Source organism: Mandrillus leucophaeus, unplaced genomic scaffold (genome assembly GCF_000951045.1).
Source record: "Mandrillus leucophaeus isolate KB7577 unplaced genomic scaffold, Mleu.le_1.0 Scaffold916, whole genome shotgun sequence".
NCBI classification, from domain to species: Eukaryota; Metazoa; Chordata; class Mammalia; order Primates; family Cercopithecidae; genus Mandrillus; species Mandrillus leucophaeus.
In genome coordinates, this window is record NW_012109986.1 from 1505116 (window position 1) to 1532100 (window position 26985).

General features: G+C 35.0%; 1 protein-coding gene across 1 annotated transcript in view; it reads left to right on the plus strand.

Moving 5' to 3' along the window:
* The window catches only part of NBEA (neurobeachin), a gene marked incomplete at its 3' end in the record, with an annotated part of 753742 nt that overhangs the window by 633471 nt on the left and 93286 nt on the right, over positions 1-26985 (plus strand). The window contains exons 42-45 of the mRNA XM_011969865.1: positions 3723-3840; positions 4175-4277; positions 8572-8687; positions 20324-20436. Coding sequence (XP_011825255.1) covers positions 3723-3840; positions 4175-4277; positions 8572-8687; positions 20324-20436 — 450 coding nt within the window. The remainder of the gene's footprint in view (positions 1-3722; positions 3841-4174; positions 4278-8571; positions 8688-20323; positions 20437-26985) is intronic.

The window sequence follows — 26985 nt, forward strand, 5'->3', positions numbered from 1 at the left end:
CAACAGAATGAGACTCTATCACAAAAAAAAAAAGAGAGAGAGAGTTACATGATAACTCTTAAATTGCGTGTCAGAAAAGGCAGCTGAGAGGAGTAGATCTAAAAATGTTTTAAATAAAAATGTATTATGGAACGAAACTCTTTTTAAATAAAAAAATTTTAGGATAATCTTATTCCGTGATCAGTCTTGAAGGAAACAAGCAGGGAAAGCAGGAGGTGGTTTGCTATAAAAAAAAAAGAAAAGAAAAGAAAATGGCCCTAGGCTCTGTTGGGTTTTCCTAGCAGGGAATTGTATCTAGCTCAGAACATTGTCTTTCATCAGCCCTTTTAGTATTTCAGATGCTCAAATATAACATGGGTTATTGTAAAGTAGTTAGGCAGATTTTTTGAAAAGCATGTAAGAGCGTATATAAAAATAATTTTTCTTCCCATGTCCCCTTTGGTAAGGGCTGTACACTTATTTAAATGATGCTGCCATTGTTCAAAATAGCTTTGGACCTTTGGCTCTGTCTTTCAGAGTTTGCTTCCTAAGCCATTTAGAAGCTACTAGCAAAATCATTTTCTTTTAATTTTGTTATCTCTCCCTGTCCTCTTTGTGTTTAAGCTTTACTGATCTTAGGTTCCTTTTTGCTTGCTGCAGAGGGTCCCTAGGACCATTATGGTCCCAGGCTGTAGCTAAGAGAATGATAGGAAAACTGAGTTTGTGTATTAGCTGGGATCCAGTCAGGGGAGAGGAATCAGAGGGCAATTTAGACAGGAAAAGTGTAATATAATTATAATATAAGTTATGCCAGGAGATTGAGTAACAAGGGACTGGCTAGTAAGAAATAAAGATAACTCTAAAGAATATTGGCCAGGCATGGTGGCTCACACCTGTAATCCCAGCACTTTGGGAGGCCGAGTCAGGTGGATCATTTGAGGTTAGGAGTTCGACACCAGCCTGGCCAACATGGTGTGAAACCCCGTCTCTACAAAAAGTACAAAAATAAGCCGAGCGGTAGTGGCGCGTGCCTGTAATTCCAGCTACTTAAGAGGCTGAGGCAGGAGAATCGCTTGAACCCAGGAGGTGGAGATTTCAGTGAGCCAAGATCATGCCATTGAACTCCTGTCTGGGTAACAGAGTGAGACTCTGTCTCAAAAGTAAAAAAAGAGGGAATTGATGAAGCCATTTATGGGAGGTGTCCCAACAGAAGCACTCTGCTACAAAACGGCTCAGGGTGAGGGAAGTACTGAGGAAACTGCTGGTCACTGGGTGCTGGGAGCATCATGCGTCCCAGGAGCCAAGTGCTGGAGAACAGGCGCCTGCCAAGTGAGCACACCAGAACAGAGAAGAAAAAACCCTTCCTCCTGTGCGGTCTCTTCAGTGCCCTTTCCTGACAAGGTTTAATGCTATGCCAGGTAGCAAAGGAAAAGTATTTTAAGGACACAGGTTCATTTTCACAGAGCAAGAAATTAAGGGTGAATTTGCACATGGAAGGCCATAAATGAATAATTGGCACAGTTTATAAAATACAGTTTTACATGATGCACTTAAGGAGTCAAACTAACATGCTTTTTGGAGCTACCTGCTTGCTATAACTAACATAAAAACTGATAACATCCTTAATGGAAAGAAAAGCTTGGTCAAATTGTCATTGCACCATAGCTCCAGAAGGAAAAAATAGGTCAAAATATGACTATGTATGTATATACACATGTGAGCTATCGATATATCTGGACCTAGAAATATAGATACAGTTATCTTTCTGACATAACGCTATTGGTATAAGGGTGCCAACACAACTTTCATGGGAAGACCTATCATTTTTTCTGATATTATATTCACTTTACTGTTTGGGTTTTCAAATGGCCATAATATTTTTAGTACCTTAGTGAAATAATGATTATATTTGAAGATAGATTTTGTTGTTGTGGCTGTTTTGTCTTAAAATGTTTCCTACTTGACAAAAAAAAAAAAAAGAGTTAATCCTGTGTCACTATCCCTTTCCTTTTTAAAAATCATACTGGTCTATGAAAATCAAATACGGAAACCATTATAGCCAACTAACAATGTATAAGTATAAATTGTGGCAAATCACTATAACCGTTTTGTGAAATATACAAGAAGAAGTTTTGCATTTAGAAACCAAAAACCAATTGTCACCTGATGCTCAACAACAAGGAGATATCAATTCATCAATGGAACTTAATAGCCAGGGTCATATACTGTATATTCTTTGTCTCTGCTTAAACTAACTATTCCCAGGTGTCACTATCACTGTTTTTCAGATGACGAAAACCAGATGGAGTCAAATAATCGTTTTTCAAAATACTGTAGTTGGTAAATAGCAGAGCTGAGAGTTAAGTAGGAGTCTGAATGGCTCCAAAATGTTTCAGGATTTAAATAGACATCTGACTGCCTCCGAAAACGTTTCAATGTCTAGAGAAAGATAAAAACTGAATTAAGGGTTACAAAATGGGATTTTCGAAAAATAAAGACCAAAATATTATACACTTAGATATTTTATGTTTCCTAGAGAAAGGAAATGTAAAAAGAAACTTCATAACTTGTTTTCAAATGTATATATGAATATAATGTATGTAAAATGAATATAATATATGTAAAACTCAGTAACTGTTTTCATTTCCACCAAAGCAAATATAAGTGCAGCAGAGTATACCAAACCAAGCAGAAAAGTCCCTATGAATTGTTAATACACATTGGTGTATCAGGAAGGAATGTGCTTGTTGTAGATTTGAGGACAGTAGCTTAATCAAATATAGATTATTACATGGTAACCAGAAGTCCAGATATGGATAGTTGCTGTGATTGTTTCAGTAGCTCAATATTAGAGCCAACCTTGGCCTTCCTCTCATAGTTACACAATTGCTGCTACAGTTTCAGCTATCACATCTCCATTCAAGCAGGAAGGGCAAAGTGGTATGCCAGCTACCTATGACTCATTTCATCAGCTTTTCTCAAACATCCTCAACTGCTTTTGGTTTTGATCTCATTAACCAGTGCTTGGCCTAATGTCCTTCCACAAAGTTACAAGGGAATGTGAGGAAGCAGGGAATAACATTGTCATGATTGGCTTAGACCATGGGTCAGCGAAACTCTGTCCTGGGGGCCAGATTCAGCTCATACTTGTTGTAAATAAAATTTTGTTGGAACACCTCCATACCCCTTTATTTACACGTTGTCTATGGCTCCTTTCATGTTACAATGGCAAAACTGAATAGTTGCAACTGAGACCATATAGCCTGCAAAGACTGAATATATTTACTCTCCGGCCTTTTACAGAAAAGTTTGTTGACCCCTGGATTAAACCAATCATGATCCTTCGCCTGGGGTGGACCATATGGACACTTTGGGGGTAGCTGGGCTGCCATTAAGCAAGAAAGGGGACAAAGGATATTGGAAAGAACCAACAATATATGTCTCACAGGTGGTCACCTGGTCCAATTAATTATATACAAGAACGAAAAGTGATCATATATTTTTGGTTTTAAGTCACAGAGTCTCTTTGAGTATGTTTTTCTACTCCTTCTTTTCCTCAAGACCCAACTGAGACAATTTAGAAAGGCAGAAATTTTGCAAATACACAGTATCAAATTATTGACAGCGTTGTGACAGACAGTGAATTCATTTCTAGTTTTCTGACTTTTACTAAGATACTGTCAGAGAAGATCTGAAATCCATATTTTATTGATTGACACTTCCCTTTAAACTGTTTATTTTAGGTTCTTGCATACACTGAGGGACTTCACGGAAAATGGATGTTCAGCGAGATACGAGCTGTATTTTCAAGACGTTACCTTCTACAAAACACTGCTCTGGAAGTATTTATGGCAAACCGAAGTAAGTCCACTTAAATATTTTGAAAGAAAATGTGCTCATATTTACGTATTATTCATTTACATGGTATGATAATGTCTTGATTTTTCCCACTGTATTTCTGATATGCTTTAGCTTAAACAAACATAAATTCTTTTTAGAAAATAAAAAAGAATGAATTTGTTTGAAATGTGAACCCATTTGTTTCTCATGGATAAAGTTATACTGAAAGCTGATTTTTCATGAAGATTCATTACCTTTACAAATAAATCATGATAGGCACTTGAAGATGACTTGTAAAATTGATGGCTAACTTTCCTGTGGTTTTCTAAACCCTGTTTTTTTCTTCTTACCACAGCCTCAGTTATGTTTAATTTCCCTGATCAAGCAACAGTAAAAAAAGTTGTCTATAGCTTGCCTCGAGTTGGAGTAGGGACCAGCTATGGTTTGCCACAAGCCAGGTAATTATATCATATTACATATTATCTATGGCTTGTTAACATATTTCAATCTCAATATTACAGCAATGTAAACGTGGTTATAACATTGTAATTATTTCAGAGACCAAAGAATTTTCTTTCTCTGAAGGTTATCTGTAGGGATAGAGATTATGAAAATAGCTATTTTGAGAATGACAGAATGGTTAGGGCAGATTTTTACTTAATACATATAAATAAGAAAGTAAAAAACTTGATTGCATATCATAGCTAGCATATAGTTAAGACATTCTTGCTTGTTAAAATCTTACAGGAAGCATAGCAAAAGCCTCAAGATCATAAATGATTAATTGCTATGTAATAGCATATAAATGTTTTTATAAATGCCATGTATAAATGCTTCTTCATTAAAGCAATAAAACCCTTAGGGTTTATTAAGTGTAATAGTCATTAATTATGGTATACTGGTAACCACATTTCCTAGATTTTCATCTTGGTATTTTAGAAGAATCATTTTGAAATCTTATATTATTAAAAGATACTAATGTAAGTAGAAAACGTAATCAGTAGTTATTCATATTGCTGATATCAGTTTGTCTGTTTTTGGCTCCAAATAACTGAATACCTGACTGAAAATGACTTAAACAATAGGGGTATTTTGGTGTGTGTGTGTGTTTAATATAAAAGATCTGGAGTTAAGGTGCTGCCGGTATTGGTTCAGAGGTTCAGTGATGTCAGAACTCTATTGGCTTTGTGTTTACAAAATCACCACTGCTTCTCCAGCTGCTACATCTTCACATAACTGCATTACAGTAGGAAAAAGACACAAAGGATTTCTCTTCAGGCTTCTCTGTTTTAGGAAGGAATGTATTTCTCAGAAGCCTAGAGCAATCTTTATCTCAAGTCCCTTTGGCCAGAATACAGTCACCTTCCCATTCCTAAAACAATCACCGCCAGAGAGGTGTGAGTTCCGTTAGCCTAGCCCAGATATTCCCTAGGTTTTATGGAAAAAAGATGCCACTGATTCTTTGCCAGCTCTTGTTTTTTTGTGGTTTTTTTTTTTGAGGTGGGGTGGAGGGGGACGGAGTCTCGCTCTGCCGCCCAGTCTGGAGTGCAGTGGCACGATCTCTGCTCACTGCAAGCCCCGCCTCCCGGGTTCACGCCATTCTCCTGCCTCAGCCTCCTGAGTAGCTGGGACTACAAGCGCCGTCACCACCACACCTGGCTAATTTTTTTGTATTTTTAGTAGAAACGTGGTTTCACCATGTTAGCCAGGGTGGTCTCGATCTCCTGACCTCGTGATCCGCCCGCCTCGGCCTCCCAAAGTGCTGGGATTACAGGCAAGAGCCACCGCGCCCGGCCTTCTTTGCCAGCTCTTACATGAACAAAAGAAGATTTCTGTGGATGAGGAACAAAGGGAGATTGGCTTTAGGTAGATACCACAGTGTCTACCACATAGATTGTTATGTCCTTGAGAATTATTGCACAGCACTGTATGGATGGAAAGGAAAACTAATCTTTGTCTATCCTCCCTTAAATAGGCTACAGACATTTGAAAGACAGGGACTGTGTTTGATTTATCCTTTGATCTACAGAACCTAACACAGTGCCTAATTGCAGCAGTGCGTTTAAAGTGCTATTCAGCTAGGGTTACGTTGTATTGCAAGTTAATCTATTCTCTTGAAGCTTACAGTGTAAGACCAATTCACTGACATGTATACACATGCTCAAGATATTTGCTAGTAGAACGACAAGATTAAACTAAGATATTAGTAGATAATGAAGCACTTATATAAAATACAGGTCAAAGAAAAATGCATTTCATCTATCAAAGAAAATGAGGTTAGTTCTGCAAGACTTGTTCTTATTAAATCTAAGCTGACTCATAATAATCATTACTTCCTTTCCCAAGTGCTTACATACTATTTGTTTAGTCATCAATTTAAGAATTTACTCAGGAATTGACATTAAGAACTTACGAATGGGTCTAACTTTTTCCTTTTTAAGAGTAATCTCCTGTCTTCTGGCATATTTCTCAATGATTCCTGAAAGATTACTAATAGAGGTTTCTATATGGCATGTATAATTTCCCTCAGTATTCTTTGACTTGTCTGGACTGGAATTCATTTAAAACAATCAGAAGCTCTTTTACTATATTTCTTACCTATTATGAGTATTGTTTCCCCTTTAACCACATTTGGTCTCTTTTTGACATTTGGAAGATCATTCTTTTTTTTTTTTTTTTTTTTTGAGACAAGGTCTCACTATGTCACCCAGGCTGGAGTGCAGTGGCATGATGTCAGCTCACCACAGCCTTGATGTCCCCAGACTCAGCAGATCCTCCCACCTCAGCTTCCCAAGTAGCTGGGAATACAGACATATGCCACCACACCCAGCTAATTTTTGTATTTTTTGTAGAGACGGGGTTTCACCATGTTGTCCAGGCTGGTCTCGAACTCCTGGACTCAAGCAATCCACCCACTTCAGCCTCCCAAAGTGCTGGGATTACAGGCAAGAGCCACCATGCCCAGCTGGAAGATCATTCTCTATAAGAAAACTGAAAACAAAAGAGCGGTTCAGTAGTTTTGGTCTCTCTGTAATTCATAATGCCATTCTATCTTTAAACATCATTTTGTTGTCCTTGGCTTGTTTTCCCCCCAACTAATTATTAGTTTCCTAATAATATTCTTACAGACTCAGTTTTATATACTTCCCTAGATATACATCCTTAGAAGTACCAAGTGGCAATGGGGAGACCCTGCATCTAGGCTTAAACCTGTCACTTAACTGGGTAATAATACGCAAGCCTCACACTTACTAGGAATTCAATAAATATTGGTTGAAAGAATGAATAACACTACTCAAGCAGAATGGCACTCTTATCTACCATAAAATGCGGAAAATATCTTTGCAAGAGATACTCTGCAAGAGATATTTTGCAAGATATCTTTGCAAGAGATATTTTGATAATCTTTTGTGCTATGTACAAGACAATGCCTATTAAGATTCCTTGTGAATACTCATGTTAATAATCCATGAGTAACAGAAATAGCCTTAAGTCTGTTCCCAAACTGAACACCAAGGCGTTCTGAGATATCACAGTGAATTCCCAGGGGTACTGCAGGGCATTTGTTAATTGTTTAGGGAAAAACAGCAACATTTGTCAGATACCACACAAAGTATTTGCTCGAGTTAGTTCCAAGTTTCAACTTAGAATGATTAGATAGGGCTGCATTTTTTTCAGTGACACCTCTGAGAAACTGGTGTTTGGTGGCTACTGTTTTCAAAAACAAGAGCCACATGAAAAATCAGTGTGGAACAGGAAATGAATGTGATGGTGTCAGATCTGATTCCAAGGTTTCAGAAGCTGTGCAGTGTCCAACAGACATACACACCCCATTAGTAAATGTGGTTATTTAAGAATGAAATATAAATATTTCTCTTTAAGTTTATGAGTATTGTGTTTTCAAACAGCTACTCAGTTGTTGAGATGTTAAATATTTATTGAGTTGTTTAGAGCTAACTACTTAATAAACACAATTGTAAGATATTTCTCTTGGCCAAGGAGCACTATGAAAAATTATGGAGATACTAAGGGTGCCATGAATTGAAAAAGTTTGAGAACCCCTGTCAATCAGTTTAAAAACCCAATAGCTTTATCATACTTTTCTAAATACAACGGCTTTCATTATTTTTAGATGAACATGTTGAACCTGGAAAGTTTCATAATTTGGACAAATTATCATGGTTTATTCCCTTAGGCTGTTCCTATGTCCCTTCTTCTGGACTGATGCATTTTTTCAAAGTTCCCATTTGTTTATATTTTACACCATTGCAGGGATATTGTACAGGCAGATGCTGTGCGTGTGTGCACACTCTGTGTGTGAAGGCAAGTCTAAAATGTTCATTGACAGACATTAAGTCAAATGCATGTAAGCAGTTACCTGACTACCTATCTACCTACCTAGTTGACATGGAGCAGATTTGCTGTATTGTTTAAAAACTACTTGATTTATCTTAAGTATAGTTTTACTTTTTTTTCTTGTTGATTTGTAAAATGCTCATTTGTAGCTATGATTTTACAAGTAAGGTTGCTTTCAAACTGTTTTATACTGAGTAACTAAGTGTATCTTCTCCATAATGGAATTCTCAAATATTGCTAATTTCTACAATTAAAATATATTTTCTAATTCATCTAAGAATGATAAACCATAAATTATTTTAAATTGATTACCAAACTAACATATTAGTTAATACTGGATTTTTTAAAATTAAGAATTAAAGAGACTCTGTTTGTTATGCTATGCTTAATTGCTAGGAGGATATCATTGGCCACTCCTCGACAGCTTTATAAATCTTCCAATATGACTCAGCGCTGGCAAAGAAGGGAAATTTCAAACTTCGAATATTTGATGTTCCTTAATACGATTGCAGGTAAGATGTCTCATTCTTTAATCTAATAATATGTTTATGTTCATCAAAATCATGGTAATGTAGCCTGATATAATACATTTTTCTCTTTGGAATTGAAATGCAGCATTAGAGAAAATTTTGAAGCACTCACATTAAATTTTATCAGAAACTGTACAAGCTTATACCAAACTCTTAGATGCATTTATCGTTGAAGAGGCTTTTCCTTGCTCTCCTTCTGCCATTTCCTTTGCTGACAGCTTTGTCTGAAGGTTTATTAGAGTCAACAAACCATTGCCAGAGTGTCTGGAAATAATAATGGGAAAAGTAATTTCACTACTTTGTCATTCTCAGCAATAGCAGCTAGACAGGAGAATAACAACAGGTTTCTGCCTAGTACAGATGTCACCTGGATTATGGCATGATTAGGTTACAGCATCTTTTTTTCTTAAAATCTGCAAATAAAAATACAAAATCAGATTACATTTTCTAAATTATGAGTAACTGCCATCAACCTCCACAGTACCACGCTTGCAAATCAAAAGGAGGTAGTTGCTTTGTTTTCTGCTAAATCAGTGGTTGTCGGTGGTTAAATATGTCTATGAGATTTAAGTACTTCATCTTTTTTCTTAAGCTCCAAAAGCCCTTATTCATGATGAATTACAAAGAGTTTACTTCTATAAACCAGGCTCTACAAAAAGTTTTTGCAATTAGATGAATTTAAATAACCACATAAATAAAGATGCTTACCGTAATTATTGTTTTCTTATGAATGAGTGTTCACAACCGTGTATTTAGAGCAGTGTTCTTCTCTGAATCATTACTTTAAAAATATAACTATGTAATATTACTCTTTTTTAATCTATCATACATAAGTGTGACTGTAGATACTATAGGTATATATTAAATATGGGTAAATAGATACATATTAAATAGACAAAACTTGATTTGTCCACAAAAGGGAATAAAGCTATTTGATATATTAAAATGCTTTTTCATTTTAATACCAATACATTCATGTATATATGTTCATATATACATACATTTATTCATATGTGTAGTATACACACATATATATCTTGAATAAACCTGTTTACTCCCTCAAAGATAAAAGAAATGTATTGTACTATTAAATTAGCATATTATTTATAAATAGAATGAATTTAAACATCTGAAATGTAAAGAACTTAATTTCATTAGCATATTTAAGTAAATAGCATGGTGTAGCAGAAAGAACGTAACTTTCAGCACCAAAGAGAAGAGAGATAGAATCCCAGATCTGCCAACTTTCTGTCCTGGAGCATAAGTTGAATTTTAACTTTTAACTCTATCTTGGACTTTTAATCTTTTAATATCAATATTTAATATGTTTACGTATGTTGTAATAACTGGTATGTTTGGTCTTATATCATCTTGTTTTATACTAATTTTTAATGTTCTCTTGCTTTTTATGTTGTTTGTTCTCTGGCTATACAAATGCTTTTTTGCTCAGTGATATTGTGATTTAAAATATAAACACCTTGTTATTAATTCTCCTAGAGATATTACATTTTTAAAAGCCTTATAAACTATACTTCTCTTAATTTGAACTCAAAAATGAATTACCATTTTTAAATGATACGTGAGTAAGACAAAAACCCCAACTCAATTTTATTTCTCATTCATTGTTTATCTTTGCAAATATAAATTACTAGCCAGAATCCAGGTTATTATTAGCTTCATACTCTGGGTTCTCCGTCTTTTTGCAAATTAAGAAAGATTTCAAACTATTGAAATTATGTGTTCATGCAGTGTATTATTTTCAGCTGCATGGATCTTTACCTGATTTGGGGGGATGATATTCTCTGTACGTTCTTGTGTAACATTTTTCCATATTCCCTGTATTAGGTTTTTGTATTATCTGCTCTTGAGAGACCTATCAAGACTTAGTATCATTAGACACCGTTAGATGGACTTACGGGTTTTTTTCCCTTGGCTGTGCTAGCTATTTGGAACTGTTCGATATAAAACTGGAGGGCAGGGTGATATACCTCACTTCCAGTTCAGTTTCCAATGTAGCAGGCAATCATATAAAATGGTTTTGCTATTCTAAAATGAGATTTTCTCCAGGCTCTGGATGGAATGTTTTCCAGTTCATTGTTGTAAAGGTCTCTTCTAGTCTCCATCCCTTCCCACTGCATTTTACTCATGTCAGGTCAATTTCCCACAGTGTGGTACAGTACCACCTAACTACTACCCACTTCATGCCTGTTACTCTCTGGGAGTCTCTTTATCTGTCCAACTCTGGAAAGGCTGCTGTGTCTAAATCTGGGTGAGATAACATTGTCATCCCTTCTAAAAGTTGCACCTGAGCAGTATAAAGCCTAATATGCTTTTTTCTATTTGGGACAATCTTTGGGTTTCTGAGCCAGAGCATGCGGACTATCATGGGAATTAAAAAGCATCTTTCTATTCTTTTTTGAATCATTGAAGTCTGCTTTATTTATAACATGAAGATTATATAGGCCACTGATTTTTTCAAAACTTGCTGGGTACTTCCTTTGCAATTACTATAACTAAACATGAAAGCCTCACTATTGTAAGCAATGGGATAAAAATTAACAATAGGGACTAGGAGCACAGAACACTTACAGTCTAGATGAATTAGTGAAATACACATAAATAAGACATTTTAGGACGGCTGATAGTAAATGCTGAGTCATTGCTACAGTGAATGCTGCATGAGCTCAGCAGAGGGGAGGTATTTTAAAATGTGTCTGGGGAGAAAAAAAGAGAAGAGCTTCACAAATTTCTGCCAGTTGTATATATATGGTGTGTTCAGTGGACAGAATTATCATACCTTGTCTGGAGTAGAGAATTATATATAATATTGGAGCCTTAGAGAAGAGCCAGATTTATAAAGAGGTTTTTAGGAGTCAGTATAGTTTTGGAGTAGAAGGGAATGCGATGTGGAGCTTTAGGAAAATTAAACTGATAATTATGTATGGCATAAATCAAAATTGAGATTCCTTGGCATTAGTGCTATAAGGAGAGTATTACAGTAGTAATAGTAAATCGTTACTGAATATTTACTATGTACCACATATTCTAATTTTCTCTGACTACAGAAGCAAGTAAAGTATGGTTTCTGCCTTTAAAAAGACGTAATATAGTGAAGAAACATATGTATACCAGTAATTCCACTAAAAAGTATTAGAATGAGGAAACAGATATGTATACCAGTAATTCCATTAAAATGTATTAGAATATATAAAATTGTGTGCAATTTTATAATGTATAAAAAGTATTATAATGGGAGTATATGTGAAGTCATTTGCAGTAGTCAAATCTAGAAGCCATTATTTATAACTAAGAGATCAGAAAAAGCTTCCGATAGGTGACATTTAAATTGGAAATTGAAATATGGTTAAGAATTCACTAGGAAGTAGGCAGAGGGCATTCCAAGAAGAAAATGTGAGGTGAAGATTTTGGATGAGTATAGTGGCAGCAGGTATGGCAAAAAGAGAGTAAATGACACTTTGTACAATATCATTATACAAAAAAGTTTCACTGTAATTTGCTGTAGTTCAGTGGTTATCAAAATGTAGTCCCCTGACCAGCATTATTACCTTGGAGACCTGTTAGAGATGCTGATCCTCAGACTCCTCCTCAAACCTAGTGAATCAGAAGCTGGCAACCTGCCTTTCAGCAAGCCCTCCAGTTGGTTCTGATACAAAAAGTTTGAGCACAATTGCATTAGCCATTTAAGATCTAATTATCAGGACAAGATTTGCATATAAAAACGTTTAAAACATACAAGAAAGTACAGGATTAAGTGCCATTCAGTGTGGTACAAGTTTAGAGAAGTGAGAGATTAATATGAAATAGTCTACTCGAGGAAACCTTCTTGGAAAAGATGAGCTTTAAATGAACTCTTCAAGGATTTTGTCAGATGTGGATGACTATCCAGGCAAAATAAACCTTAATAAGTAGAATGACAATTGAAAAAAATTATGAATATGGATATCCTGAGGTACTCTCCCTGGATATATTCCTATTAATTTAATTCTTCCTGTGCCATCATCCTGAAACTAAATAGGAATGCCAGTTTAAACTGAGCACCAGCATTAAAGACATGGGTGATGGTTTTATTAGAGAAGCTTCACTAATGCCGTGATTGAATACGTGTTAGTGCAGCAATTAGATTTGCCTGTTTTCCTGATTGGTGGACAGTGTGTATCCATTCATCTCTTCTTATCAAATCACCCTTCAGAGTTCTCTTATGATCCTAAAATAAAGGGTGCTGTAAAGATGTTAAGTTGTACCAGTATCACTTCAACGAACATGGGTCCTAAAATAATCATACTAGTTCATAACACTGTTTTAGGGATACAGTTATTGTTCAGGAAATATTTATTTCATTTGATTGATTGAAACTTAAGATTTATTGTTTCTAGATAGGATGTTAGTCTTCTTTTTGACGAACTGTAATTCTTAGGTAATCTAAAGCCAAGAAATGGTTGGCTTATATTTTGTCATAATATTTTTAAACATTTTTATTTGATATCAAGATTGAGAAAAAATAATAGTATTTTTATTATGTCTTTGTTTTGTTTCATTTTTCCTACTGAAACATTTCTTTGTTAATAATAAGAACTCAGAAAACATGGAAAGTAAGTTTATGATTATTCAGTGATTTATAATGTGCCAAACATTGTTCTAAGGTCTTTATATGTATTTGCTCATTTAATCCTCACAATAGCCCCATGAGTTAGGTTCTGTTCTTATCCTCATTTTACAAAGAGATGAGGTAGAGAGTAGCTAAATAACTTGGCCCAAGTCATAGGGCTAATAAGTGACAAAGTCGGGATTCAAACCTGGGCAGTTTAGCTCCAGAGTTTTCATTCAGTTACTACGGCATACTGTTCCAGGATATTCCTGGTACCATACAACTTCACCTTCAGTCACCAGCCTTAACTTATTAACTGCTTTTAAAACCTAAATAATTAATGATTTAAAACAATTTTGTCATTTTCTTTTACATTTCATCAGATTAACCCTTTGAAGTTTATTTACTGTCATGACTCGTAGATACTGATATTCTAGCACTAGATCTGGGCCTGGAATTATTATCTTTAATGTAGAAGCTAGCCCTGTTTTCAGTTAAGCTTTAGATCAAAAGAAAGAGACTCTGAGACAGAGATTTGCTTGAGGATTTTTACTGGAAAAGCCCTTGGGATCAACATCTGTGGGGGAGTGAAGAAATTAGAACTGGGCAGAAGGAGGATTCAGACGTAAGTGTAGTTGTGACAAAGGCTTCAGTAGATCCCATGGGGTGCCTGGGCTAGGCTAACCATTCAAAGTTGTCTTGACTTGAGGCAAGGGAGCCAGGTCTTCATTACCTCCACTCTGCAGCCATTGGATGCAGACTCCTGGGAAGGAGACATGACTTCGGACTGGGGACTTTCTTCTATCGATAGCAATTCTTGGAGATGGGCGTAGCTGAACACCACCAGCCATCAACACCACCAGCCATCAACGCTCCCAGCATCCGCCATACCAGCAGTTTTCAGACTTCACTGTATCCAAAGCAGGATTGCTAAAACACAGATCTTTGGTCCCCACCGCCATAAGTTCTGATTCAGTAGGCTTGGATTGAGCTGCAAGATTATCTGCATTTCTAAGAAGTCTCCATTTGATGCTGATGTCATTGATCTAGGGACTACACTTTGAGAATTACTGCCCTGTATCTATATTCTTTAAAAGACATACCTAAAACTAATTTTATTAATCTTCATATAGCACTGTCAGTATCACACATGTTGACTCTTATGATAGGGCATCCTTAGCATTTTATGTGCATTTTGTCTTCCCAATGAGAAAAAAAGTTTTGCTCAGTAAATACCCATGAAATTAAGTTACTTAATATTTATTTTTGTAAATATTTGCAGGATTTTATGATCTATTATGTAAATTCACTAGAATTACTGGACAAGGGATTTTTAAACCTCTTGGATTAAAGAGAAGTATTACAGAATTGGAATCTGTTTGAAAAGATGAAACAATCTTTTCTGGCTTCACATGTTTAAAAATATAGGTCAATGTGACCTAATAAATTTCGTATTTTCTATAAATATTCTCCACAAATATTCTATAAATAATTCTAAGACTTCGATTAAAACAGTACCAAACTCTACATTATTGGTTACTGTCTTGCACTCTCAGATTTATCTTTTTTCCCAAAAATATTATTTTAGTATGAAATACAAAGTACATTTTATGACCCATTTCTTAAGGTGTCTCATACTTGACCAATTTCACTTTTCTCCTTTCTAGATGCTTTTAAAAATAAGACTCTGTATAAAGCACATGGTCACAGTATCATAGTATTAATGCATTATGCAGACTTTTTACACCTTCCTGTGGTATGTGTACATATGCATAACTGCATAAAAATAAACTCACATTTACTGTATGTAAGTTTTGTAAACATACTTTACATAGTAACAGAAGCTTGTCAGATATTCAGGAAACATATTTAAAAGACAACTAAAATTCCATAAATGTGTTCTTAGGCTTTGTTTTATTCTATTTATAAATTTAATGAATGTTCATTTTAGAAAATTGGAAATACAAAAAATGGTAATTTTAAAAATTAAACCACACAAAATTCTAACCGTAAATATCACAGTCGACATTTGGGTGATTTTTCTGTTTTTCTTTCTCTGTGTGTGGTGTATCATTGGGAACCTATAATGTATACAGGTTTGCTTTCTGCTTTTTCCATTTCACTAAATATTCTTTGAAGGCATGACTTTTAAAACTACATGAGAGTCCAGTTTAGAAATATGGCATAATTTATGTAACTATTTGTGAAACACTTCATTTTTTTTCAAAGAACATTAAATTTTAGATGATTATGTAAAATAATCTTAATGATACTTAGAGTTCTACTTAAAATGTGGTTTCAACTTTCAGTTCCCAGATTGACCTGATTTCTGTTCGTTTTCTGAAAAATACAACCTACACCTTATTTTATACCTTTTTAGATAATATTATGGAAAAGATGTTGAAACCTGTAATTCTTGCATTTTAAAACATAGGAGAGTGACTGCTAACGTAGCTTTGTATAAATGATCCCCTGTTAAACTTGAGAATTTTTTTTTAAGCATTTTGAGTTGTTTTTCATATGATAACTAATGAATTCAGCACGACTTCTCCAACCCCAACCTTTTTCTCCTGTTTAGCATTTTCCACTTTTTTACTCTGTGATGAACAAGCCCTCCCTGGTTAATTATGTATATATTTAGCTACTGCATGTGTTGGGCTTATTATTGTCATCTAATTAGATGTAACTTGAACTGCTTGCTTCTAGAAAAATCATTAAAAATTCTTTCCTAATGACCTAGAGATGACAAAATGTCTGTAAAGTGTGAAGAAGCAGACAAGCACAGGAACATCGCTCTTAAAGAGTGTTAATCCAGATGCTGCAATCATCTAATTAAACAATATTTTGCTGTCATTAACATTTTCACCAAGGAATTGCAGTTATAATTTCTTTGTCAGCTGTCTCTAGATCACTTTACCTTCAAAACCAAAGTGCCATATAAAAACATTAAATTGGATGGTTTAATTACAAAGTTTTTTTTAATGAAGAAACATATCCAGTGATTCTGAGATCTCATTTACTGTGTTTCACTTTTATTATTTGAGTAGATTAGTGTCATAGGCTTGCAGTATTTAATATTCATCTTCTAAGATAAATTCTTACAAGCATAGTTAGCAAAATAAAGTGTACATATATATTTATATGTATACACATATACATACACATATATATACACACACACAAATATATATATATACTTACCACTGCTGGAGAAGGAAAGGACCCTACCAATTATAGCACCAGTGTATTTACTAAATATCAACTATCCTAAAGAAAAAACAAAACAATTAGTAAATAAATATCTAGGTATGCCAGAGCCTAACAAGTATTACTTTGGAAATATCTCACTTTTTGGATGATTTAATGAACAGTATTTTTTTTTTCATTTCACAAAGATGTTCAGTAAAGTAATTAAAGGAGTAATGCTAATTCATGATTAAAACATATCAATGCAAAACCCCAAAGTGCCACTTAGTCACTCTTTTTTTTCCATGTAACATTAAATACATTGTGCATTTTTAATTAAAATCAAATACATATATGACTGTCCATTTTGATAGGCTCTTATGCAGAAATTGTTATTAAAAATAAGCATTAATGTCACATTTATTTATAAAGTTTATTATATTTATTAGAATTAAAATAGTGCTATAAACCTCTGCTAATTTAAAAATTACTAAAATTTTCTTCTTAGCACTTATTTTCAAAGGACCACTCAAAGATTATTTAAAGTGAATTGCAAAAAACAAAATGCAGGACAGAATAATAGACATGAAATATGGTTACTGGCATCATTCGTTTTATGTATACGTGTGTGTGCATTTTTAAATAATGCTTTTCTTCTTTGTATTTCTTTCTAAAAATAGCATTATATCTTTTTTTAACTTTTATTTTAGGTTCAGGCGGTACATGTGCAGATTTGTTATGGGGTAAATTACATGTCACGGGTGCTTGATATACAGATTACTTTGTCATCCAGGCGATAAGCATAGTACCCAATAGGTAGTTCTTGGATCCTCACCTTCCTCCTTCCCTCTACCTTCAAGCAGTATCCTTTTCTTTCTTAGAAAATCATTTCTATTAAAAGGCTAGGGTCTTCAAATATGGTCTATATTTTTATGCTATTTGCATTTATACAGTACATTTAAATACTGTGTTTATGTAAATTGGCTTTTTATTTTAACAGTTTTCCTTAATATGTAAGTTATAAAACTTCATCAGAAATTATTTTAACAATTGTGGTATCTGATTTTCATCTATCAATTAATTTATTTAAGTAATATATGTTATATCTAGATAGGTAGCATCAGCATTATTCTGTTAAAAAATACACACTGGAATACTTGCTTTTCATTAAAATCTCCAGATTTTTAAGTAGAACAATTCCCCTCAGAAAATGGAAGAGCTCTAAACTCTGCCATGGACCCATTTAGGATCCCAGAAGTAGCTCTGTCTAGCCAATCTGTACTCTTCGTATATATACATATATAAAAAAAAAAATGAGCCCAATCAGGTGTCCTAGGTTAGCATACATATGAACTACTAGTAATAAATTTTCAAGTTTAGAATTGTACAGCTTTTATTTTACAATATTGGTACTGTTTTAGCAGATTATTGTCATGTACCAAAGACTTTAATATGGCTCCAAACTCTCATTTAATCTCATTATTATTCTTCACCATAGACTTAAATACAAGCAGGTTCATCGATTGCTTGAGCTACCTAGCTGCAGACATTTTCTTCTAGTTTAATGTAGACATTCACAGTATCATTCTCTCTCATATATACCTCTATGCCTTTGCATAATCCTCATCTTCTAAAGATAATGTTCTGCCGTTTTCCTTTACTTGACTTACGTTTGTTCATCTTCTGAAATTTGGATCATTTTATTCCATTTTTATCACATGCATATCCATTCCATCAACAAACATTTATTGGGCAGATGGTATGTGCCAACACAGAGAGATTACAAAAACAAACAAACAGCCCAGCCCTGACATTTATGAGTTTACAGACTGGTGGAGAGGCAGAGAAGTAAACGGTGATGTGTATCAGGTATAATAGAGGTCTGTATGAGAACTGTGGTGGGGCAACACAGGGGAAGCCCTAACCTAGCTGTAACCTCATCCCAGTAAATGCAAAGTGGAAGCAGTATTCTGCTGCCATTATCCACACCTATATTACATACTTACAGCAGTTTATACACTTAAAGCAATATGCAGTTTAGTTGTAAAATGCAAAGCTTCATATAATAAACAGATAAAATAGTCATCAATAAAATGTTTTCTAAATGTATTAATTAATTTGGTTTGGTGCTTACAATTGCAGATTTTAGTTCTTACTCAGATTGTAGTTCTTTTTTTTTATATTTCACAGTTATGTTTTCCAACTGCTATAAGAGCAGATATCATTTAATGTAATTTCCTGATGATGAACAAGATAATACCTGCATATCTATATTACTGTGATAGTACATGTGGTGTGTGCAACCATGGCATACTGGATGAAATTCATATCACTAAATACCAGTGAAATAGCTGTTTTGTGTGAATTTTAATGGAAATTTAGAAAATTACTGATAATTGGATCATAACACATTTTTATAAGAAATAATTTTGTTCAACAAAAGTTTTCTTAGGATCCTGTTTCTTTGATAGCCATTCTTTTAATTTCACTTGATCCTATGTTTTTTCAGTTCCAGTTTATGAGGGGGGGCACAGCTTGCTCCCCTAAACTTTCCACATTCCCAGTGTACCTCAATATCATACCTGAAGTGTTTAAGACATTCTACCAAAACATAAACAGACATACTCACCCTAAGATCCAGCAGTTCTTCACTAAGGTGAAACAACGTAAGATAAAAAAAAAAATTATGAACTTAAGGAGTGAAAAAATGTATGATTGACATCTGCCTCTGTACTTTTTCATCCTAGCTTCAGAGTACTTCTGTCCACTTGCAAATTCTCTGCATTCATTCTTGATATAAGTTTAACATAGTATTCTGTGTACTCATAATATAATTTCTCGATATATATTCATTATAATAGAATACCATCACAGCCGGGCGTAGTGGCTCAGGCCTGTAATCCCAGCACTTTTGGAGGCTGAGGCGGGCAGATCACGAGGTCAGGAGTTTGAGACCAGCCTGGCCAACATGGTGAAACCCCATCTCTACTAAAAATACAAAAATTAGCCAGGTGTGGTGGCATGTGCCTGTAATCCCAGCACTTTGGGAGGCCGAGGCGGGCAGATCACGAGGTCAGGAGTTTGAGACCAGCCTGGCCAACATGGTGAAACCCCATCTCTACTAAAAATACAAAAATTAGCCAGGTGTGGTGGCATGTGCCTGTAATCCCAGCTACTCCGGAGGCTGAGGCAGGAGAATCGCTTGAACCCAGGAGGCAGAGATTGCAGTGAGCCAAGATCGTGCCACTGCACTCCAGCCTAGATGACAGAGCGAGACTCCATCTCAAAAAAAATAAAAAATAATTAAAAGATAAAATAGAATACCGTCACCTAAGCTGCAAATGTGCAGGTCATTGGGGTGCCTTCCTCCATAATTACCTTCAGGGCCTCTAACTGACAAGGCTCTGCTTCCAGGGTTGCAATATTATCTACATCAGCAGAAGAGAGATGAGACACACATGCAGGAAGTTTCAGTGGGCCAAGCCTTGAAGAGACTTTGCTCACATTCTGTAGATTAGAACTAAATCCCGTGGCCATAGCTCCTTGTAAGGGAGGCTGAGAAATGTGCTGTAGCACAGAAAGAGGAGAATCAATTACAATAACCAGCCAGTAGTCTCTATCACAATCTTATAAATAGTAATTCTGGTTATGTTTTAAAACAATTGAATGAATTCACTTGAAAAGCATTGTTATCAGAGTTAAAGGTATGGTTCAATAAATAAAAAGTTACTTTTCTTCTGAAATTCAATAGGTGCTTTGTAAGAACAGAAACTATTTCATAAGCATTTTGTGTATACAAATTTTTATTTCTGTTTTTCTTTACTAGGACGGACATATAATGATCTGAACCAATATCCAGTATTTCCGTGGGTGTTAACCAACTATGAATCAGAAGAATTGGACCTAACTCTTCCAGGAAACTTCAGGGATCTATCAAAGGTAACTTTTAAACATATAGAAGTCAGCTTTCTTCGTAAGACTGTAGTCTAATAGTATTTCTGTCAGAGTATAAATAGCCAGTTAATGTTTGTAAGAAAGTGAAACTGGTTATCCTGACTTACACAGTCAGTTTCTAAATCTTACCAATTCTTAGCACAGGAATTAAGCTACAAGAAGATAAACTAGTACTAGCATAGGCAAAATGAAATGGGTATTTGAGAAATAGCACATGTAAGGAGAGGTTTCTCATATATCCTAGGCTTTAAAGTCTAGGTTTAAAACCTAAAATTAGTAGAAAATATGATGGCAAATCATTTATGTGATATATTCCTTAGATGATAAGGCATGTTATATTGACCATAAAATACACACATTGTAGGGAAATATAATACTGAAAAGAAAGTCAGTTTAGTTTATCAAGTGTCTATCTATATATGAGAGAGAAGATATGGTCCAAAAGATGGCAAGAAAATGGTGCATAACGGTAATAAGAAATAAAAGGCAAAATTTTTATTAGCTTACCTCGTTTATCCAGAGGAAACTACAGTGTGATACTGAACTGTTGGAAATTCAGTGAAGAACTGGGAACTAAGCCCAAAAAGCTGCTCTATAGTCTAAGCTTACGCCAGAGGCTTGCCTTAAAGTTCATGTGTGTTAGCCGTAGTAAAGTCTCAGCCCATTGACTTTGAATGTATCTCTCTTTTCTGTAAGACTTGATTGTCTGATTTAGCAATCCACAGAAAGTTGAAAGGTATTTGTGTATACATTTGGTTTTGGGGGGCAGGTCTAAGGGGCTAATGGACAAGAGCAGCATAAGCTCTGTGAATTAGGGAAACGCCATTACCGCCGATTTAAAATGAATCCCACAGATGGTTTTTAGCTCAGCATGCCTGCGCCTGCGCCTTTTCTGGCCTTTGAAAGCTAGACTGTTAAACTTGCTCTTTGACAAAATCTTGTCTGCATGTATTTTATTTAACATTAATTGAATAATCATTACTTAGACATTATAAAATATATATACGATACAAATTCAGAGTATAGATTATCAGGTAGCATATTAAAACCTCATATGATGACTACTATTATGTCTATTGTATTATTTTTAAAACAAGGAAGGAAGTTCTTTTTCTTCGAAATCAACTGGGATATTGTGTTTAAAGGAAACTTACAGACTGAAGCTCCTTTTTTCTCTCCATCTATTTATTCATTCTTTCAGTTGTTCAGTCAACAAATATTTATCACACATGTACTATATGTCGAACACTCTACAAGTGAAAGAGTGTACAGGAGTGAATAAAGCAGACATATTCCCAGCCACTTGGAGGGAGTTCAGCCCAGAGCAAAAATGAAAACTCAGATAGTTAACAGCAATATGAGAGGCCAGCATTTACGAGATAGGTTTAGTGGGGACTGTGCCTCACTGGGGAGTACAGGCTCAGCCTCGCTAAGACATTTGGACTCGAATGTTCTTGAAACCTAGCCCAGCCAAAGAAAATGTGGCACTCATTATGATTAGTATGGTTTATAGAAGGCATCTATTTACCACATATTTGCTGGTAATCATAGATTTTTTCCATTTATCCATGTAGGAAAAAATGAGTTAAAATAAATGAGGAAGTCACTGTTTCTACAGTAACTGAAGATATAAACATTTCAAGGTTCTTTTTTTGTTTTTTGTTTTTTGTTTTAGATGGAGTCTCGCTCTGTCGCCCAGGCTGGAGTGCAGTGGTGCGATCTCGGCTCACTGCAGCCTCCACCTCCTGGGTTCAAGCGATTCTTCTGCCTCAGCCTCCTGAGTAGCTGAGATTACAAGCTCCTACCACCACACCTAGCTAATTTTTTTGTATTTTTAGTACAGACGGGGCTTCACTATGTTGGCCAGGCTGGTCTTGAACTCCTGACCTCATGATCCACCCGCCTCTGTGTCCCAAAGTGTTGGGATTACAGGTATGAGCCACCACGCCCAGCCCAGCCCACTTCAGGGTTTTTATGCTAACCTGTGTAATGTGTATTTCCTTTGGCAGAGCTTTTCCTTTTGTGCCTCACATGTGCTCCTCTAATTTTATATAGTGTCAAGTAAATAATACAGGTAAACAGATGGAGCCTAAATAAATTAGGCAATATGACTAGAAACTGTCGTTTTGCAAGCATGTAGTTCTTCATGCTGTGAACAGTGGAATCCATGAGCACTTAAAAGGTAGATAGCTTTTCTTCAGATTTTACTATATTCCATGCTTTAGCAATTTCTTCTTTCTATTCTGTCACCCTAGCATGATAGGAAAATGTTAGCAAATTAAAGCCTGTTGATATGTTAATAAATTACTTGTGCATTGTTCCCATGCTTCATTGAATTTCTTAATAGGAGCTTCTTACAAATGGGCTAGAAACCTGAGACTATCCTGTGTAAAATCCATCAATAAACAAGATTTTAATGTATGAAAATATATCTTATTATACGCCTAATGGGAAAATGACATTTGAAGTATAATAATATAATTGGAAGGAAAAACTACTATAGTGCAATATTATCACAATGAAGAGATGTCCACTAAGAAGCACATGAAATTCTTGTAGTTATAATCAGTACTACAAATGAAAATATTAATGGAGAGTTTTACTCTTTAGAAGCTCAAGGAAGAATTGAAATACTTGAATGATATAACCAAAAGCATTCTAAAAGATCTCTAACAACAAGATTAGTTGTTTCTAAACAAACACTGGGAGTCCTGATCCCAGTAATAATTCTTAGCAGTGAATAATTCTAGAATTTGTTTCAATAAACGTGTGGTACCCCAAATAATTTCTATATTCTTTACTATATGAAAGAATTAAGAAACTATGAAATGTACAATGTCAAAAAAATAAATATTTATTTTCTTTCTTTATACCACCACATTACACAGGCTTCATGAAATTCTGTGTTGTATCAGTTGGGAAACTTTTGAATGAAAGTTTCAGAAAACACAGCTGAAATTGGCTTGAACAATAATGGGAATTGGGAAAAAAAATCAAGAGGTTGTAACTGGAACATGAAAAGAATGTAGGCTTCGCTCAAATATTTGTTTCTCTGTCACATATTGTACAAACTTAAGATGTTTTCTAAATTCTCTGAACTTGTTTGCTCATCTTTAAAATGAACACAATCATACTTACATAATAGGGTTGTTAAAAGATTTTAACACCGTAAAGTAGTTAAGGCACCTAGTATAATGCCTGACACAAGTGGCATTCAGTGAGTGGCAGTGACACAGCAAATTTCCATGATTGTTAGTTGAGAGTTCACTATCTTTGGTATGATTGACAAAAACCTGGTGAACGTTTGTTTGATTCCTGTGATTTATTTTTTATTCTAATAAAATTAAAAAGTAATGCCATTTAATAAAATATTTTGAATTCAATAAATAATTCTGTTTTATCATCTATTTGAGTTATCAAATTATCAAAACTCTAACATCAAAACACTAAGGTTATATTAAATGTTTATTAGAACTTTAGATGCACATTTATTTAGACTGAAATATTTTATATTTCTAATATTCTTACTTCTTCTTTGGCCCACTTAATTGAACACTTGGAGAGCACAGGAGCAAAAAAAAAAGTTCTTTGTCAGTAAGATTTTTTTAGACCTCTCATTTTATTAGACATCATAGGTTCAAGTTTTATTTATTATGTGTACAGGTTAAAGGCTATGTTTATTGTTTTACGTGAGGGACAGCAGATGAAATAATCTGCCTTTGACCTATCTTTTCAACACTAACCAACAGTAGGTTTAGAGATTTCCTCCCCACTCGATTTATATAGATATTCCTTATGGAGATGTAACCTTATGGTGAAATCTATCTTACAACATGATATATGCTAGTGTTTCAGTTATTTACAGATACTCATATGAACTCGACTCTTAAAGTATAGTGGTTACATGACTTTGGCGTGAAGCACAGTCTTCTGCTCATTAAAGTGTAAATAGAATTTTCCTATTTCCCAGTCATGCCCTCTGATAAGTGAAATAGTTTCATCACAAAACCAAGTCCTACTAATATTGACATGAACATAAGACATCACATGCACACACCCATTCATGGAGTGGAAAAAATAGATTTTGTTAACACAGGAGTTGTTTGACTGACAGATGATGATAAGCATAACCATTTTCCCAAATTATTATGCCACTTAATAAAAGGAAGTGATAATGCCTTGAGGCTTTGAAATGTGATAATGCAAATGGATGCACTGAAGTGTGAATACTCTTCAACCATCCACCCTCAATACTGCCAAATGTCTATCTACCACATAGAAAAGAGTTTATATTGGTAAGGTGGGGAATCCACGACTCAGCAATCTAGAGCAAGTTCGTTTGTTTTGTTGTTGTTGTGGTTGTCGTTTTTGAGATGGAGTCTCCCTCTGTCACCCAGGCTGGAGTGCAGTAGCACAATCTTGGCTCACTGCAGTCTCCACTAGAGCAAGTTTCTATGGTTATTTTATCTTTCTTTTTCACCATAAGTTAACAACATCTGAAATGAAATTAATTCCATTTACTTGATCATAATCTACCTAATGCTTAATTTTAAACAACAAAACAGGAAGTATGGGCAAAATACTAGGTGTGTTAGTAGTAGTTAGGATGATATAAAATGAAAGATAGAAGTGTGAATGTGTAAATTTAATTATATACTATCTGGCAAATAACCCTGCTGCCAAATTTGAAATATTTGTTTCAATGTATGTTGAATGCTGCCTTAACATATAACCCACAGTATGTTGAAAATTGTTTTCATTAGACTTGCTTATATGGCAGTGCTGAGGGACAAGGTATTGATTGGCAGTGTTTGGATACTGTTTTAAACTCATGGGATATTCGTTTATTTAAATTAATACTGTTATTCATTCATTCTTTCTTTCATTACACAAGCATTTATTGCCAACCTACTCTGTGCCAGACACTGGAGATACAAAGGCAATAAGACTTAGTCCATACCTTTAAGAAGTTACAGTCATTTTTTTGTTTACCCAGTGACATATTAAGCTATTTTCCTTCTAATTGAAAAAATGGAAGGATCAAGAAAAGTGCAACTAAAAAGGTAGACTTCACAGACACTGGTAACCAGAAATAGTGAAGTGTTTTTGTGTTTGTTTATATCTCCACTGTTGTTTGTTGGAGACATAATAGGGTGACAGGGAGCTTTATAGATTTATACAGAACTTCCAAAGCAATCCTAGGCTCTGTTTGCTTATACTAAATGTCTCTTTATCCTCTTTTCTTGTTCCTTCCCACTCAGCCAACTGAATCACCTTTTCAGAAAAAGAGAGGGAAAAAAAAGCCTATAGAGCCTGTTCTGCTTTGAAAATTTTAGGCTGTTGAAGAAGGAACTGAAAACAGCAGGAACACTGTTTAGTGTATGCTCTTAGAAGAATCCTACCTATGGAAAGGAAAAGAGAGCCTGCTTTATGCACTTTAATTTCACCAGCCACATGTCACCTCTGTGTCTAAACCACAGCATTATCATGCAAAACTAGGTCAAATTCAGTCTCCTTTAACCTTTCTTTCCAGCTGAAACAGAATATTAAGCAGTTAGAAGTGATCTTGAAACTAATTTGTAGCCCCATCATTATCCTACTTAATACCTGGAAAACTTCTAGAACTGACACATGAAGATTTAAGATGCTCCACTGTTTGTAGGTGAAAGTGTTCACTTTTCACTAAGATACGTAAAACTAATTTTCTTGGGAACTATCTTAGGATAATGATAACAATAATAGCCAATATTTTGCATGTGTTTATTATATGCCAGGCATTGTGCTAAGCATCTTACATGGATTTTCTTGCTTTACCCTCACAACGCTGTGATGAATTGCACTGGTTATACAGATTGCATTTTTTTCCATTTGTTACCTATTATTTCTCCATAATACATAGGTAGGATATTCTTTAAAAAAAAAAAAAAAAAAAAAAAAAAAGCTAGTGATTAATTTCTCTTCTATATGCCTCTACCTTTTCTAAATGCCCTGGCAGTTTTTATACGCTATCAAAAAAAAAAAAAAAAAAAAAAGAAAAACTCTCCCTATTATCCAGTAAGAATGAGTTCTTTTAAAATATCCTGCACATTGCTCAGTCATGTCAGATATGAGCAGAGGAGTCAAAAGAAATGTGGTCAGTGAGCCATTCCACACCTCCAAAGCTTTCAGTCCTATGTGGGACTAGCATTCCTGTGGAAGTGCTTAAAGCTGGGTGTGGTGGCTCACGCCTGTAATCCCAGCACTTTGGGAGGTGGAGTCAGGAGGATTGCTTGAGGCCAGGAGTTTGAGACCAACCTGAGCAACATAGCCAAACCCTGTCTCTACAAAAACTTAAATTAAGTGCTAATAGGCTTTTTTTTTTTTTTTTTGAGTTTCACTCTTGTCGCCCAGGCTGAAGTGCAATAGTGCAACCTTGGCTCACTGCAACCTCTGCCTCCCAGGCTCAAGCAATTATCCTGCCTCAGCCTCCCCAGTAGCTGGGATTAAAGGCGTGCACCACCACGCCTGGCTAATTTTTGTATTTTTAGTAGAGAT